The 14,234-nt window shown below is 37.7% G+C and overlaps 1 protein-coding gene across 2 annotated transcripts in view; it reads left to right on the top strand.

Moving 5' to 3' along the window:
* FAF1 (Fas associated factor 1) overlaps positions 1-14,234 on the top strand; it is a 148,895-nt gene that overhangs the window by 86,608 nt on the left and 48,053 nt on the right. For both annotated transcript variants that reach the window (XM_064719667.1, XM_064719668.1), the window contains 3 exons: positions 12,244-12,339; positions 12,963-13,089; positions 13,940-14,003. In XM_064719667.1, the coding sequence (XP_064575737.1) occupies positions 12,244-12,339; positions 12,963-13,089; positions 13,940-14,003 (287 nt within the window). The remainder of the gene's footprint in view (positions 1-12,243; positions 12,340-12,962; positions 13,090-13,939; positions 14,004-14,234) is intronic.

The raw sequence follows: 14,234 nt of genomic DNA, 5'->3' as shown, positions 1-14,234 counted from the left end.
TTCCTTGTGCATTCTAAAGTGTGACCTATCAGTTTCAAGTGCTGCTTCCCTCCTAAGCTGTAAAAGGTAATTGTGTTGCTAAATACCTGTTGCATTTAATCTCAAGAATGTCTATTTAAATGAGTTTGCAAAGTGCATTATGATCTTTTACAATAAGGACTCAAAAAGTCAAATTCATTGCAAATAAAATTGCATTGGTTTCTGCCAAAAGTCCCCTCCATTGCAGTGCAACATATTGTAATCAACCTGAGTTTTTAGGAAAAGCTGATAGCAAATTTTGAGGTTACTGTTAGCAATTAATTGGTTCAATGCTGAGTTCTTCTGTCACTGTAATTTTAAAGCATAAGGAACAGCAGTGGTGCTATAGACATAATTATTTGTCATCTTTTACTGCTTTCTTCTTTTGCAAGCCATTGACAAATCTGCTTGATCTGCTGAGATGTTTTTAGCTGTTCTTGCTTTTAAACTCATAAACATGAAAGTTATTTTATTAAAAATGTCATGTTCATAGAACTTGTTAAAGGGAGTAAACAAGGACTGACTGAGACTGATACTTTATATTTGCTGCCTCCAATTTCTGTCCTTCTAATAACAGAACCTGAAAATCAAAATGTGATAGAAATGACCACATGCTCAGAGAAATATCTGCAGGGTAGATCAGGGAAGTCCAGATCCCTGAAGCACACATGGTGCTGGGAGAGTGAATTGTATCCACAGCACCACTCCACCTCTCCATCTACAAGCACACAAACTGCACTGGGGCTTTTGTGTCCCAGCACAGGCAGCAGCAGGAGCTGCAGTTCTTCCTTGAGTTTACACCAAACCAGTGGTAATCTTCATGGACAGGGTTTTACAGGGTCTACTTTCTTTGAAGCACCCACCTATGGACAGTTGCTGGCCCTCACAAGCCCTGGACATCACCAGGAGCTGAAGTAGCTTCCTGTCTCCTGCACCTGGGTATTGTTTACTCTCTTTACTTCTCCTCTGCCCTTGATGCTGAGCTGGGCTTGTTTCCAAACCAATTACATGGTTTGTCATGTAGTAATAGCACCTTCTGTGCATTGAGCTGTACCCAGATTTCATAAGAGAGTGCTTTTGCTATTGGTTTTAGAGATCCACTCCTGAGATAACTCCTACTCAAGAAGCTGCTTTGAAAATATGTTAAAAATTGCCTTTGCTGACCAATTACACCCAGCTATGGTTTGATCCACAAATGTATTTTGGTAAGAAGATTTAATTCTCTGGGAGATCCTTTTGTGCCTTCATCAAGCCCTGGATTGTCACAGAAGTGTCTCTCAAAGAAGTTGTGTTTCATGGAGCAGCTCTGCAGCCCATTTTTGCTGGAACAGGCAGAGTTCCTTCTCAGGACTACTCACAAGGGGCATGGTTTGCCATAAAGCCAGAGGTGCTGAGATTCTTGGAATATTCCATGAAGAAACATAGAGAGATGCTTCAGATTGAGTTAACTGGAGTGGTCTTATTTAGGTGCTTTAACTCATTTTACAGAAACCAAAATACTCATTTCAGTGCCAAGTTGTTATAGAAGGACTACATTTGCTTCATGCCCTGCTGAGAGATGCTGGCAGGAGCTGTTATCAAAGACTCCTTTTCCCCTTAGTCATTTAATAGTAGCAGCTTCTCTTTTATTCTGTGTTCTCTGAGAGCAGAATAGGAAGTGATAATCTCCTTGGAATACAGCAGACACCTGTTTGATAAGTGGTAATTGCATTATTCCTGGAGGATTATCACAGTGGTGCTTGTTTCTTTGTAATGAAGCTCCACTCTTATAAGCAGAGCAGAACTTCACTAGAAGATACACATTCCAGGTAAGAGAAACAGAAAATAGGAAACAATCAGCCTTTTTAGAAGCTCATTTTTAGAAGTCAATAGCACTGTGTTTTCAAGAGCTAACATTGCAAAAATCCAATTCCTCAGAAAATGATATCCATGAAGAAAAGGCAGCATAAAAATCCCATCAGTGTTTGAAGCATTTTTTTGGAAGCAGCTCTGCTAGCACAACTGCTTGAACTGTGCCAAGGAATTATATAGTGCTGGAAACAAATCCAGGCACTTCTCTGCCATCCAGAGCATTGTACAATGTTGTGAAGTAAATGGCATCCCACCATAGACCAGAAACGTGCCAAGTATTTGGCTGATACTCTTTGTGAATGCAAAGCAGTTCCCAAGGTGTATCTGTAAATATCTGTGGGCAATATGTGATGTGGATGGATTGTTGTTAGTTTTATACTGTTTATTATTTTATTTGTTCCCAAGCTTAAAAACCTGTTAGTGGTTTTGTGTCTCTTCTGTATAGTGAAAAATAAGTAGTTAGAGATCAGACTCAGTAAAAACAATTATTACATTGTCTATATTCTATGCCAATTACATAAAGAAAATACCAGAAATTTAACAGGCTCTGTTGGAACATAAAAGCAAGCAAATGGAACAGGACAATTTTGAGGAAATACAGCAAGACAGGTTAAAACTCTTTAGAGTGTTTTTGCATTTATGAATCTGAATCCGTGTTAAGTGCAGCTGAATTTTTCATGTTAGAGTATCAAAAGTAAGAGTACACAGTACCACAAAACACTATAACCAGACTTCAAAGCATGTGTCGTCCACAGAGAACGGATGGATGAGTGGGCACTGGCCCTTTCCCATGTTTTTAGGGCCTAGAGGGATTCTTGTCCTTTTTTTAATTGACCTTTTCTTTCTTTACCTTGATCCCTCTCTCGATGGATGCTTTGACTCCTGTTATTTGTTGTCACCCAAAGACAGTGTCTCTTTAGCTTAGGAAAGGTTGGGAATCCCAGTTTATCTGTGAATAACACTCTGTTAGTTGTAATTTATCTTGATTTAGTTAGAGAATTGTTTTTTTCAGTCCCAGAGCCCTTCAGGAATGTACAGTGAGTTATGACCTGTTCCCAGGCATGTGTGCTTTATACATCAGTTCACACAGGTGTACTGATTAATAAACTCACTGGACCAATTTACATGCCTAAGTTTTAACCACTGAGTAATTAGCAAAAGCATTGCTGAGGAACTGGAAATTTGGGAAATGTGTCATTATTTGCATATCAGTATAAAGCAATTACTAAATTAAAGAGTGCACGTTGTGACAAACATGAAGCTCCTTTACTGTTGCTTTGTCAGTGCACATTAACATCAACTTGATGTGAAAGCCTGGCTTTCTCTGCATGAACTAAAAATCCTAAGGCAGAAGTACACAATGAATCACCCAGAGTTTGGAGGCTAGCACGCTGAATTGCCTTGGGGTTCAGACTGAGGAAAGAAAAAACTCATGTAAAAGACCATTGAGAAAACGTATCAGTGGAAAGTAATTAACTCAAGATCCACAATTAGCCTCATGGTCTATACTTAACTGTGTTCCAGGTCTTTCAGCGTTTATTTAATTCTGTTACCCTGTGTTTCAAATAGCTGCAAATGGCTTGGCAGATTTTTCATCCTTTTTAATATTTACAGTTTTTGTCTAACAAGAAGAATGAGCTCTGTAAGTGATCATGGGTATTTATTTCAGTCTCTCAAGTATATTTCTTTTTTTGCAGAATCCGTTGTACGAGGAAATATTATTTTCTTTGTGTTTCCTTTAAATATATTTGTGGTTTGAAGCAACATAAAGTACTACAGTAGCTGTCCTTCTGCTTTAATTCCTAATTTGCCTAACTAGGCTCAGTCAAATGAGAAATAATCAAAACCAGGGATAATTTTCATTCAGCCAGCAAACGACAGGGGTAGATGCACAGTAACACGGCTGGTGATTAACAGGGCCCGTAGCAGAAATTGGCATGTGTGTTCAACCAGCACACCAGGGCTGGGTGTTCCCAGAGCACCAGGCACCACTTTTTCTCAAGCTCACAAGAATCCCGTTGTGTTTTGTGGAGCTGCCTTTAGGGTGGTTGTTGCTGCAGTGCCAGCATCCCTGCCCTGGTGTCTGAGGGACACGAGTGGCCTCCTCACTGTGCCTTGGAGCTCCTCCAGCCTCCCACACCATCCTCAAGATGATTCCAGAGCTGCCTCACCATACTTCTGCCTTCAGCACATGTAAAGATCTGCCAGGATTGTGGCAAAATAAGACACATATGCAGCAGCCTTTTGGAATTTTGGCAAATCAGCACAGCAGTCTCTTAATCCTAATCTAAAGAATATATCAAATTTTAAAACATGAGTAATAGTTCAGGCACTTTTTTTTCCTCTTCAGTTCAGAGCTCTTTAAACTTTTGGTGTTTTAACTCTATAGCATTCCTTTGTGATTTTAAGCTTCATTATAGTTCAGAGATCTACCATGGGAACACGACTGAAATCCTTGGAATGAATTTCCTGCAACCTGTGTTGACAGGTTTAAATTACGGACTCTGACACTGTTCTTGTGGCTGGATTAGAAACTTTTTTCCGAGTTAAACCTGCGATAAGTAATTGTCACAGCGCTCTGGCACAATGCTAATGTGAAGTGACGTGTCCAAACTGGCCTCAGTAACATGAAGAACCCCAACAGGTGTGAGGGGTGGATCTTCCCATGGGCCCTGCGGAACTTCTAACAGGGGAAAAATAGTAGAAAAAGTGAAATGAACCTTGACTAAAGCTGTCAGCAGTAATTATCTCAACAACACTTTGTGAGGAGTTAAAATAAGCATTACTGATTTATAACCTGAACACACTCCACGCTAGAGATGGTTTTTTTCATCCAGTTAGTGTTTAAAATGAAACGTTGAATACCTGTCAAGATTTTTTTTCTTTTTATTGGAGAGGCATAATGAAAATGAAGTTATTTTCCAGAGGAAGTTAATTTCAAGGGCTGTCAAATTTTTTTAGCTCTTCTGTTCATTTTCATATTTGTGCAATAGTTTAATAAAATAAACAAACCTCAAGCATACTTGACTGTTTTTCCCAGCTAATGCTATTTGATGTCAAAAGACAAAGTGGCTAATGTGGAATTACATCCACTTTTTATTGTTATTCAAGGAGGGTAAGGGCTTACGTGGCAGTAGATGAGCTTTGGGTGTTTGATTTCTTTTTTCTAATATTATGTACTGAGCTTGGATAACAATGTCTAGTTGAGCAGTACAGACTGAAGAGAGCCCTTCAGCTGTGGGTAGTAAATCTTTCTGAGTCAATTAATTGCATAGTACAAAAAAGCCCTTGTTTCAGTCAACTAAAAGAATGTATTTAATACATTTGCTTTTTGAATTGCAATGTACCTTCATTTTTCATTGGGGTACTTGCTCTTTGTTAGTGCGATAACACTTGTTTTATGTATACTATGTATTTTAGTATGGATAAAAGTAGTTTTACAGTCTGTTACTACTGGAAAAATACTTGCTAACTTTTGAGAAAAAACAAGCCAAAGGATAAACTTTAATTCACAGAAAATCTTGAATCTCTTGGAGCTTTAAACATAACTTTTAAACATGAGCATGCAGGAATTCTTAAATCATGTATCAGTTTGCCTTTGTGAGATTGTACGTTGAAAAGAAGATAGGTTATTTATTGAATATAAACAGTGACAGGTGATGGGTTTGGAAGAGTTGACCACCTGTTTGTTCCCAAGGAATTCAGTGAGAGTTTGAGCATAACAGGCTGCCCATGCACTGTTAATGATGCTTGGTTAAACACCAGGAGCTGCAGCCATGGCAAGAACAAGCTCATGTGAAAACTCTCTCATGTCATAGTGTCATTTTGGAGACTTGGAGTATCCTCAGAAATGGCATGAGTTGCTTGCGGGTCCACCACCTCCTTCTTGCATGGATTGGTTTCTCTGTTTGGATCTCCAGCCAGGAAAGAGTGTGGAGCCGTCTGATAATCTCTGGAGAACTGCAGAAGATTGCCAGAGTTCCCATACTCTTATTTCCCCTGCTTCAATACTCACATGAAAGGGCTATGCTGAATGCACTTAGAAACTACAATTTTATTCAACTGTTTCTTTAATGAAAAACTTCCTACTCTTGTATTTCAAATGCAAAACCAAAACTTCACTCACTTGCTCTACCTCTCACCCCTGCCTTGTACACTTGGATTTTTCCAATATGCCACATTAATTGCTATATCCTGTCCACCATACAAATATTCCTTGCTTTTCCTAGCTTCTTCAGTCTTGGAAAAGATAGGTTCCAAAAGGAAAATGGAAATGTGAGTGAGCCTCAGCTGTGGAGCAGCCTGACCAATCTAGTTCCAATGGTAAACAGCAAGAAGAAAAACTTATTTTTTAGGTGGTCCAAATAGATTGGTTTATCATTAGTTTTGTCTTATTACCTTACCTACTGTCAGTGCACTTAAGAAATGAAAGCATTTGATCCCTAAAATACCTTGTATCCAAATCCTTCTGTAGTACCATGTGCATAGAATGTTTGATAGAAAAACAAGAACAGAAATGTTCCTTCTAGAGTTTTTCTTCCTTCTCAAAGTTTTTGTTTCTTCTCAAACTCCATATAATTGTGTTCAAAATGCAACTTTTTTCCCTGTATCTTCAAGAGAATCCCTCCATCCATCCATCTGATAAATTGGCATTTATCATACTCAGAAAATTAGTTTGTGCTATAATAAAAGGTCACATAACAGAATAGTAAATTTGATATGAAAATTGAAATGCTTGATAATGCTCCTTGCTCAGACCTCTATCCTTATCCCTTCACTTGCCTGATGAGGAGGAAGAACCATCATGGTAATTAATCCAATGAGGAAAAGGATCAAATTGTGGGAGTGACATTCTCACAGAGGAGACACCTGCCAGTCATTGAGTATTTTGCCATGGGCACCTCTCTGAAGTTATTTATAATAATTGAGTGTTATGAAATGTACTTGGTCATGTTTATTTCTCTATTCTTAAGCCATGTATCAGCGAGTAAACTAGTAATGGAAAAGGTAAACAACTCACATTTTGGGCACAGTGAGAGGGCTGTCACATGAGTATTTGAACCAGGATTAGTAGGTAACACTGCATTTGTTTTTGATTGAGATTTTTTGGTGTGATATATGTGTATTACAAACCCCTATGTGTGTAGTGCAGCCTGCTAAGCAACCTTTAGAAAGAGCCCTTTTTATGGGAGATTTATGGGGGAGAGTCAAGTATCGGAAAACACGCTTTTTATTTTGTACACCAGAATCTTGTTTGCTTACTTTATCTCTGAGTATTAAAAGCAGAAAATGGATTTTTTTCCTTTTCCTCAATAGAAAATCATGCTGTGAGAGTTCCCTGTTTAATTTCCTATTGAAGCAGATTGTATACAGCCAAACATGATTCTGTATTAGAAGTTTAGCTACTTGAATAATTGGACCGATTCATATCAGTGATGTTATACAGAAATTACATTTTTAGGATATTTTTATATTAAAAATCCAGAAGGTTTGTCCACTGCAAGGTTTTGGGTTTGGCTTGCCATTGTCAGGTAATGCCTGTTGCTTCACTTGCTGTGTGTGTGCAAGTGAAATCTGGCATCATTTATAGAATCTTCTCCTTTATGTATGGATCAAGTAGTCTCTGAATTTCTGTCTGATGCTTTGTGAGATTTACAGTTTGACCTTTGAATTTCTGAGAACAAATTATCAAGAATCTCTACTTTTTGCCAAAAAAATGGGATTACAAAATATTTTGTCATGGAAAAATACCTCTCCAGTGGTTGGAAAGAATTTGTCATTTGAGTAGTTTGAAAATAAAATTACCTTGTTACAATGACTGAAACAATTTCTCCTTTTCAGTGGTCTTTTAAACAGCCAAAAGCTGTTTTCTTTAAAATTGACAAGTACTGAGTATTATAGCTGAAGGCTCCATTTAATAACTTGCCCTGATTAACAGGTGTCTGTATGTTCAGATAGATGGATTAATGTCCATTAAAGCAAATCAGTGTCCACACACTCAAAAACCTTCTATAAAGTGAAACAAAATTCATTGCTCTTGTAATAATCAAAACCCGAACAAGGAGCACAAAATAAACCAATATTGCTACCTTCCTTGAACATTATACTTGCTTGTTCTGAATAGTTCTTGTTTACAAAAAGCTTTATCCCTTTGCAGAGATGGGATCCCTTGATGGCAAGTGTCCTGTGAACAGCACAAGCTCTCAATAATTGAGGATGAGGAAGAATGTCCTGTTCTGTACAGATTATTGCCTTAAGCTGGACACTTTGGGTGTCCCAGCTATATTCTGTAAGGCATTAGAAAGCTCTTACATCTTCCTTCACTTTCCTCATTAGGCATGGCTGCCATTCAAATCTCTTTTGAGATGCTGTTTTTCTCCATCAGTGTGTGGCTGAACATGAGGAAGGCCAATTTGTCGTATCCAATTACTCCTTTCCTGATGCAGTCCACTGAGCTTATAATTTTTGTATCAGCGTTTCTCAGAGGAGTGAGTTCTGCAGCTGGAGTTCTCTGCTGGTATTGTTCCTTCATGTTCCTTCTACTGTTTATCTTTCTCACACCTTCAGCATCTTGATTAAATGTCTCTGGACTGGTGCAAGAGACTGGGTTTGTTCCTTCATTTGTAATGTCAGAAGTCTGCAAGAGTGGGAATTAAGTTGTGCCAACAAGCTCTTTCTAGAAGATACAAGGTTTTGAGATTATGGACTTGTAATTTTTCATATTATTCTGAGCATGAGGTGACAGCACTCTGGAATTACATGCTCTCAATAATATCTTTCTCTCCTTCAGGTACATTTGTATCATGAAATATTTGGGGAAAAAATAGTGGGTTTAGACTGTTCTGAATTGTATTTATAGAAGCTTCAACATAAAACTAATATAACATGAAGAATAATTTATTGTTTAAAGCATCTGGTCTCACTCCAGATTTGGCAAATATTTCTGGGTTAATCTGGAAGGTTGACAAAGAATCCTGCATGTTTGGATCAGAAAAAGTGTTGCTTAAATTTATTCCTCGATTGCTAATGCTGGCAATTGAAAAGCAAATCATCTCACACTGAGCATTTACAAATAGTATTAGTGTCTTAGAGCTGGAAAGCACAAGTGAGCACCACGCTATTTCTTTCCTCTCTAAACTGTAAGATTTTGTAGTGATCTTTCTCTTAGTAGTTAAAATTTATTTCAGGTAACCTTTTGTAAACTTTTAGTCCAGGTTGTACCCTTACCATTTGAATCCCAGAGCTCCTGAATCCATGTAGTATCTCTGCTGTTTCCTAAAAGGAGACTCTCCTGAAATGTTTGATATCTTGAATTTTATTTTCCTTCTCCTTAAAAGCTATAGGAAGCCAAGTAGGAGATTACTTTAAATAAATACAAGCAATGTCTACACAGCGTTGGACAAAAGATCTGGCTCTGAAGTTACTTTTTGCAAGCAATTTTCCTTATTTCTGATTTTGTTTCACTTTCTACCTCATACCTTTCAGTTCTGAGACAGTTTGATTTGCACAAGCATAATTTCCCTGCCTAAAAAAGAGAGTAATCTTTTTTTTTTTTTGCTTTTGTATTATTTCTTTTATAACCTACACCTACCTTGTTCATGCACGTGTCCTGCAAATGCATTTTCAGTGTCTTTTCTTGGGCATGTGGAAGCGATCCCATTCAAGCTCTGGTACCCACATAGTGGTGACTTTCATGCAAAAAAAGAAAAATTCAGAAAAGTGACTGACTTTGGAGGTTTTTTTCACATCCACATGGGCTCATAAGCTAGAGAATATGGGTAATCAGGTACTCTGGCTACAAACCAACTTTTGGGGTTGGTTCAGTTATGAGGTTGGTATAAAGATTTTGTCCATTCCCATGGGAAGGTGGCTGAAACAATGATAATTTATTGCAATGATAATTTTCTGCATCTCTGTTTGGGAGGAGGCAGGTGCAGTATTCAGAAAGAAAAACCTCTCCTAGGGCAGTGTGAGCTCTACAGTTCTTGCCACTGAGACATTTCAGTGGTGCTTCCATCAGTACCTTGCATTCACAGGACTAGGAAAGGGTTTGTTGAAAACAATGTTTTGCTTAGTCTTGGTGTTTTTATGATTACCAAAATAAAGCTTGAGCTTTTGTGGTGCAAGAGTCTTTCTTTGCAAGAGAACTCTCTATCTTTGAATGAAGATAACTTTATTCTAGAAGAATGTTGATGCTTGGTGTTTATTTTGGAATGAAGGCAGAACTGCTATTTCTTTTGCAAAAAAAAACCCAACTTTTCAGAAACGGGGGAAAAAAAAAGGCAAGGGGAAGGGTGATTTCTCACACCCATGTGCACAAACCCCCAACATTCCAGCAACTGTGTGGAGAGTGGGATGAAACAGGCTCTGATGTGGAACCCCTTCTGCTGTTAGCTGGTGTTTGAGAGACGCTTTGACACTATAATATAGGGTTGCAAATTGGAATTGCAACACCCTGCAATTGGGCCAAGTGATGAAGCAGCACAATAACTGCCTGCTTGATCTTACCACTCTCTCTTTAATGTGCATGTAAAAGATACTGGGAGCCTTTCCAGGCATCTGTCAGGGGATTTGATGCTGTGAGAGAGGGAGCTGTGGTCTGTGTGTGGTTCATGTGGGTGTTTGTGTGTTTTACCAGCATTTCATATGGTGTGATAACTGCAGGGCAAAGTTTCAGGTTTTATAACAGTTGGGTTTTGTTTATTATTAAAAGCTTATAAAAATAATAATTGAAATGGCGGATTATGGCAGAGAATGCAGTTCTTATGCTCTTGTCACAGGAGTTTCATAGGTAATTGGTCTAGAGCTGGGTGTCGTCTTTAATATTTCATTTACTCAAAAGTATTAAAACTCACTTCCTTTAAGGCGATTGCTGGGCTTTTTACACAGCTAAACTTGTGTTTAACCTTGCTGTGAGAATGTGACAGTAGGCTAGTTCAGACAGGTTAACATTCATTTGGTAACCAGCCTGCTTAATCAGCCTGCTTCAACCTGCAGCAAATTAAATCTCTGTGAGTTCTAGCAGGCAAGTGAGAAAGTCGCTCTGAATTATGTATAAAAAATAAATGGGGTATTTTCAGTGCTCATGGCAGTAAATGAAATTTAAGGCTTATGATTTATTCTTGGAGTTTTTGTTGAGAATGATTGAAATGTATTTTACCTAAACGTTTTTACAGTCCAATTAGGAGAGTGCTATATTTCTGAAATGTATAATGTAAATATTTTGTTCTGTGCTCTGCAAAAATACTAATAAGTTTTGCAGGATCTAGGTGTTTTTCTGTCCTCTCTGTGTTTCATCTGAAGGAACCATTACAAAATATGTTTTAAACATACAGTCAGGACTACCCTTCTCCACATCACTGAAAATTGCATAGCATTAAATACTTTGTCACTGCCAAAAACAATTGATTATCTTTATTTGGGAGTCACTTGCATTGTAAAATCACTCCAGATAGGTGCTTCTTAAATTGCTATTTGTGGTCATCAAGCTTGCTGTGGTCTCCAGAAAAGGCAGGAGTGGGGCAGAAGCTTGAAATGCAGGGATGGCACAGGTGGTTCTGGTCACAGAGTGGGCAGTTCTCATTTTTAGGCATTATAATGAGTGTGTTTTTAAATGCAATATAGGACCAGATTTTCAAATATTATTGCTGTGTGGTTGCAAGCATCATAATAATTTTGTCTTTCAAATGACAGTAGAATTTTTCTAAAAATTGAGATTTAGGCATACAGCAAAGGGCAGAAGTGCTGTTTCTGTTGGCACTGGCTACTGACCATCCATCCTGTGCTGACTGCAGTGTCAGCAGTTTGGGTTGTGTGTCTTTGTTCATATGAGGAACATGGTGTGCACCCTTGACATTTAAAATCACCAAAAAGGAGAAGAAATAACTTTTTCAAGTTGCCAATGCGATTGTGTCTATTGCAATCTCTGCTGATAAACAGATCTTTCAAAATACAAATTTTTTTCAAGACAATTTAACCGGTTTTAATTATGTGTATCAGTACTTAGCATCTTTAACAATTGCTTCTTGATTAGCAAAAATAAAAATCTATATTTGCATCATCAATGCATAGAACTGTAAAAGTTGCCATGTACAGTAACATTTCAAACTTCAATACTGGTTCAGGAGAAAGGGAAACAACTCAAGGCCCTTTGGAGTTTGCAGTTCCATGGATAATTTGTGCATACACCTCAGTAAAACTCAATTGATGTTTCCTTAAATATTTTAATGTAAGGAATAATTTTAGTTTTTCAGCTTCTTAATATATGTTTAAATAATGCAGTCTTTAATTTGAACCTCTAAACAACCTTAAACCCTCCCCCCAACCTTTAATTGAGACTGAGGCTTTAATGAAGAACCATTGCTTGCTTTGTAGATGACTTTAGCCGTGTCAGGACTGACTTTTCCTTGCCATCGACTCACAGTTGGGAGAAGATCCTCACCTGTGCAAACAAGGGAGCAGTCAGAGGAGGTAAGGACATCATCCCTGTGCTCCCAGTCTGCTCTAGGAGCAGGCAGGGACACCTCAGGGTGCAGTGGTCACCATCCCTCCTGTTGTGCTGTGTCAATAGATTTGTGTCTTACAACAATCCATTTACAGTTCCTGCAGTTGTGACCAAGTGAGGAACTGGGCAAAGGAGTCATTGAAGAAAAAGAGGAAAAAGAAAGCAAACAAATCCCAGCAAAGCATCTGACTGGGGGAGATGACCTTAGCTCCTTGCACTAAAATTTTGATTTTTATCCTTTGTATGGGTATTCCAAATACCAATATAAAAGCCACCATTGTGTGGCTTTTCTCCCTTTTTCTTATGCAGCTTTCTTATACCAGCTCTGGTACCATTAGATGGAAAAACAGCATTAACTTTGAATAAAATTTGCTTAACTATGTATATGCAGAGATTCTTTAATAATGCATTTTGTCGCATAATATTTCTGTCAACCAGACTTCTGTTAAAAATTACCTTTGATAATGCTGTATAAAATAGTAAATCAAACCACAGTTTGTGTATTTGTCACTGTGTGTGTATTTAGTATTTCACTGACAATGTCTGAAATAGAAGCTTACAGTGGATTTTGGGTTTTGTTTTTATACAGCAATGCACTGATGTTCATATGGTTAGTGATAGTGATGGAGATGACTTTGAAGATGCTACTGAGTTTGGAGTTGATGATGGAGAAATGTTTGGAGTAGCTTCATCTGCCTTGAGGAAATCGCCAATGAGTAAGAGTTACAATTAACTGGAGGTTGTACAGCAGAAGTGAAGGCAGAGAGGTGGGAGGGGGCTGCAGATTTAAAAACTGGAAAACATCTTTTGGTTAGAATTGTTTGAATGTCATGTCTGATGGATGTACCAAAGGAAAATACTGCACACATAACTGGCAACTATAAAAGCACTTTTCTGTGGAGGGAAAATTTTAACCTTGCAACTGAAGAATAATAATTGAACTTAAAATTGATGAGTAACAAATAAAGTCAGAGAAATTGTGATCTCTATCCAAATGCACCTGTAGATAACTAGATTTCCACTTCCCTGTTTTGAAAATTCTACAGATTCTATTTCTGATTAATGTTTTACTCATTATGCTGATCAAGTTTCTCAATGATTATTTGCCCTTGAATTATGGAAAGGATTGAGCAGGAGCAGTCAGTTACCTCCTACATGCAGTTCCTGCATACTCTTTATTTACTTTAGGCTTGCAGTAGTGTTACTTCATTAGAAGTTTTTTGACAGCAAATATATGTAATAATATGGAAAGCTTTCTAACATTTTCAATAGGAAGGGTGGAGCCTTTCAAGTCTTAAAGTAAGTCCAGAGCAAGTGAAATATCACATCACACTGGACCTGAGGATTTTACTGTTTGGAAAACCTGAATATATTCATGAGACCTCAAAAAATTTCTTGTCTTTTGAAAGGTTCATAGTCAATAGTCTTTCATGAAATTTATATGGTTCCTTGGTAACACTTCAGTAAGCTGGGAACATGAAATACCTGTGAAGTGAATGTGTTTGCATATTACATTCTGTTTCCATAGAGTTGCATTTCTTTTTTTTTTTTCTCCAATTTTTTAAGTGCCAGAAAATGCTGAAAATGAAGGAGATGCCTTATTACAATTTACAGCAGAGTTTTCTTCAAGGTAAGCTTAGACTGTTAACTGTCCCATTCTTTTTACAAACTCAGTTGAAGTTAGTAAATAATGAAAATAAGAATAAACCAAGTCTACATGTTTTCTTGTGAGATTATAGCATATTTAGAAATCTTAATCTAATTTATTTAAATTCTAATTCTGCTGCTAGAACTAGTTCTGAAATAAAATTATTTCTCAGCCAAAGCTGGAGTAGTTGATTCTTGTCCTATTTATTTTGCC

The sequence above is a fragment of the Zonotrichia leucophrys genome, chromosome 8 (genome assembly GCF_028769735.1).
Source record: "Zonotrichia leucophrys gambelii isolate GWCS_2022_RI chromosome 8, RI_Zleu_2.0, whole genome shotgun sequence".
NCBI classification, from domain to species: Eukaryota; Metazoa; Chordata; class Aves; order Passeriformes; family Passerellidae; genus Zonotrichia; species Zonotrichia leucophrys.
Note: the sequence above shows the minus strand (reverse complement) of the source record. Positions and strands in the feature narration are given on the sequence as shown.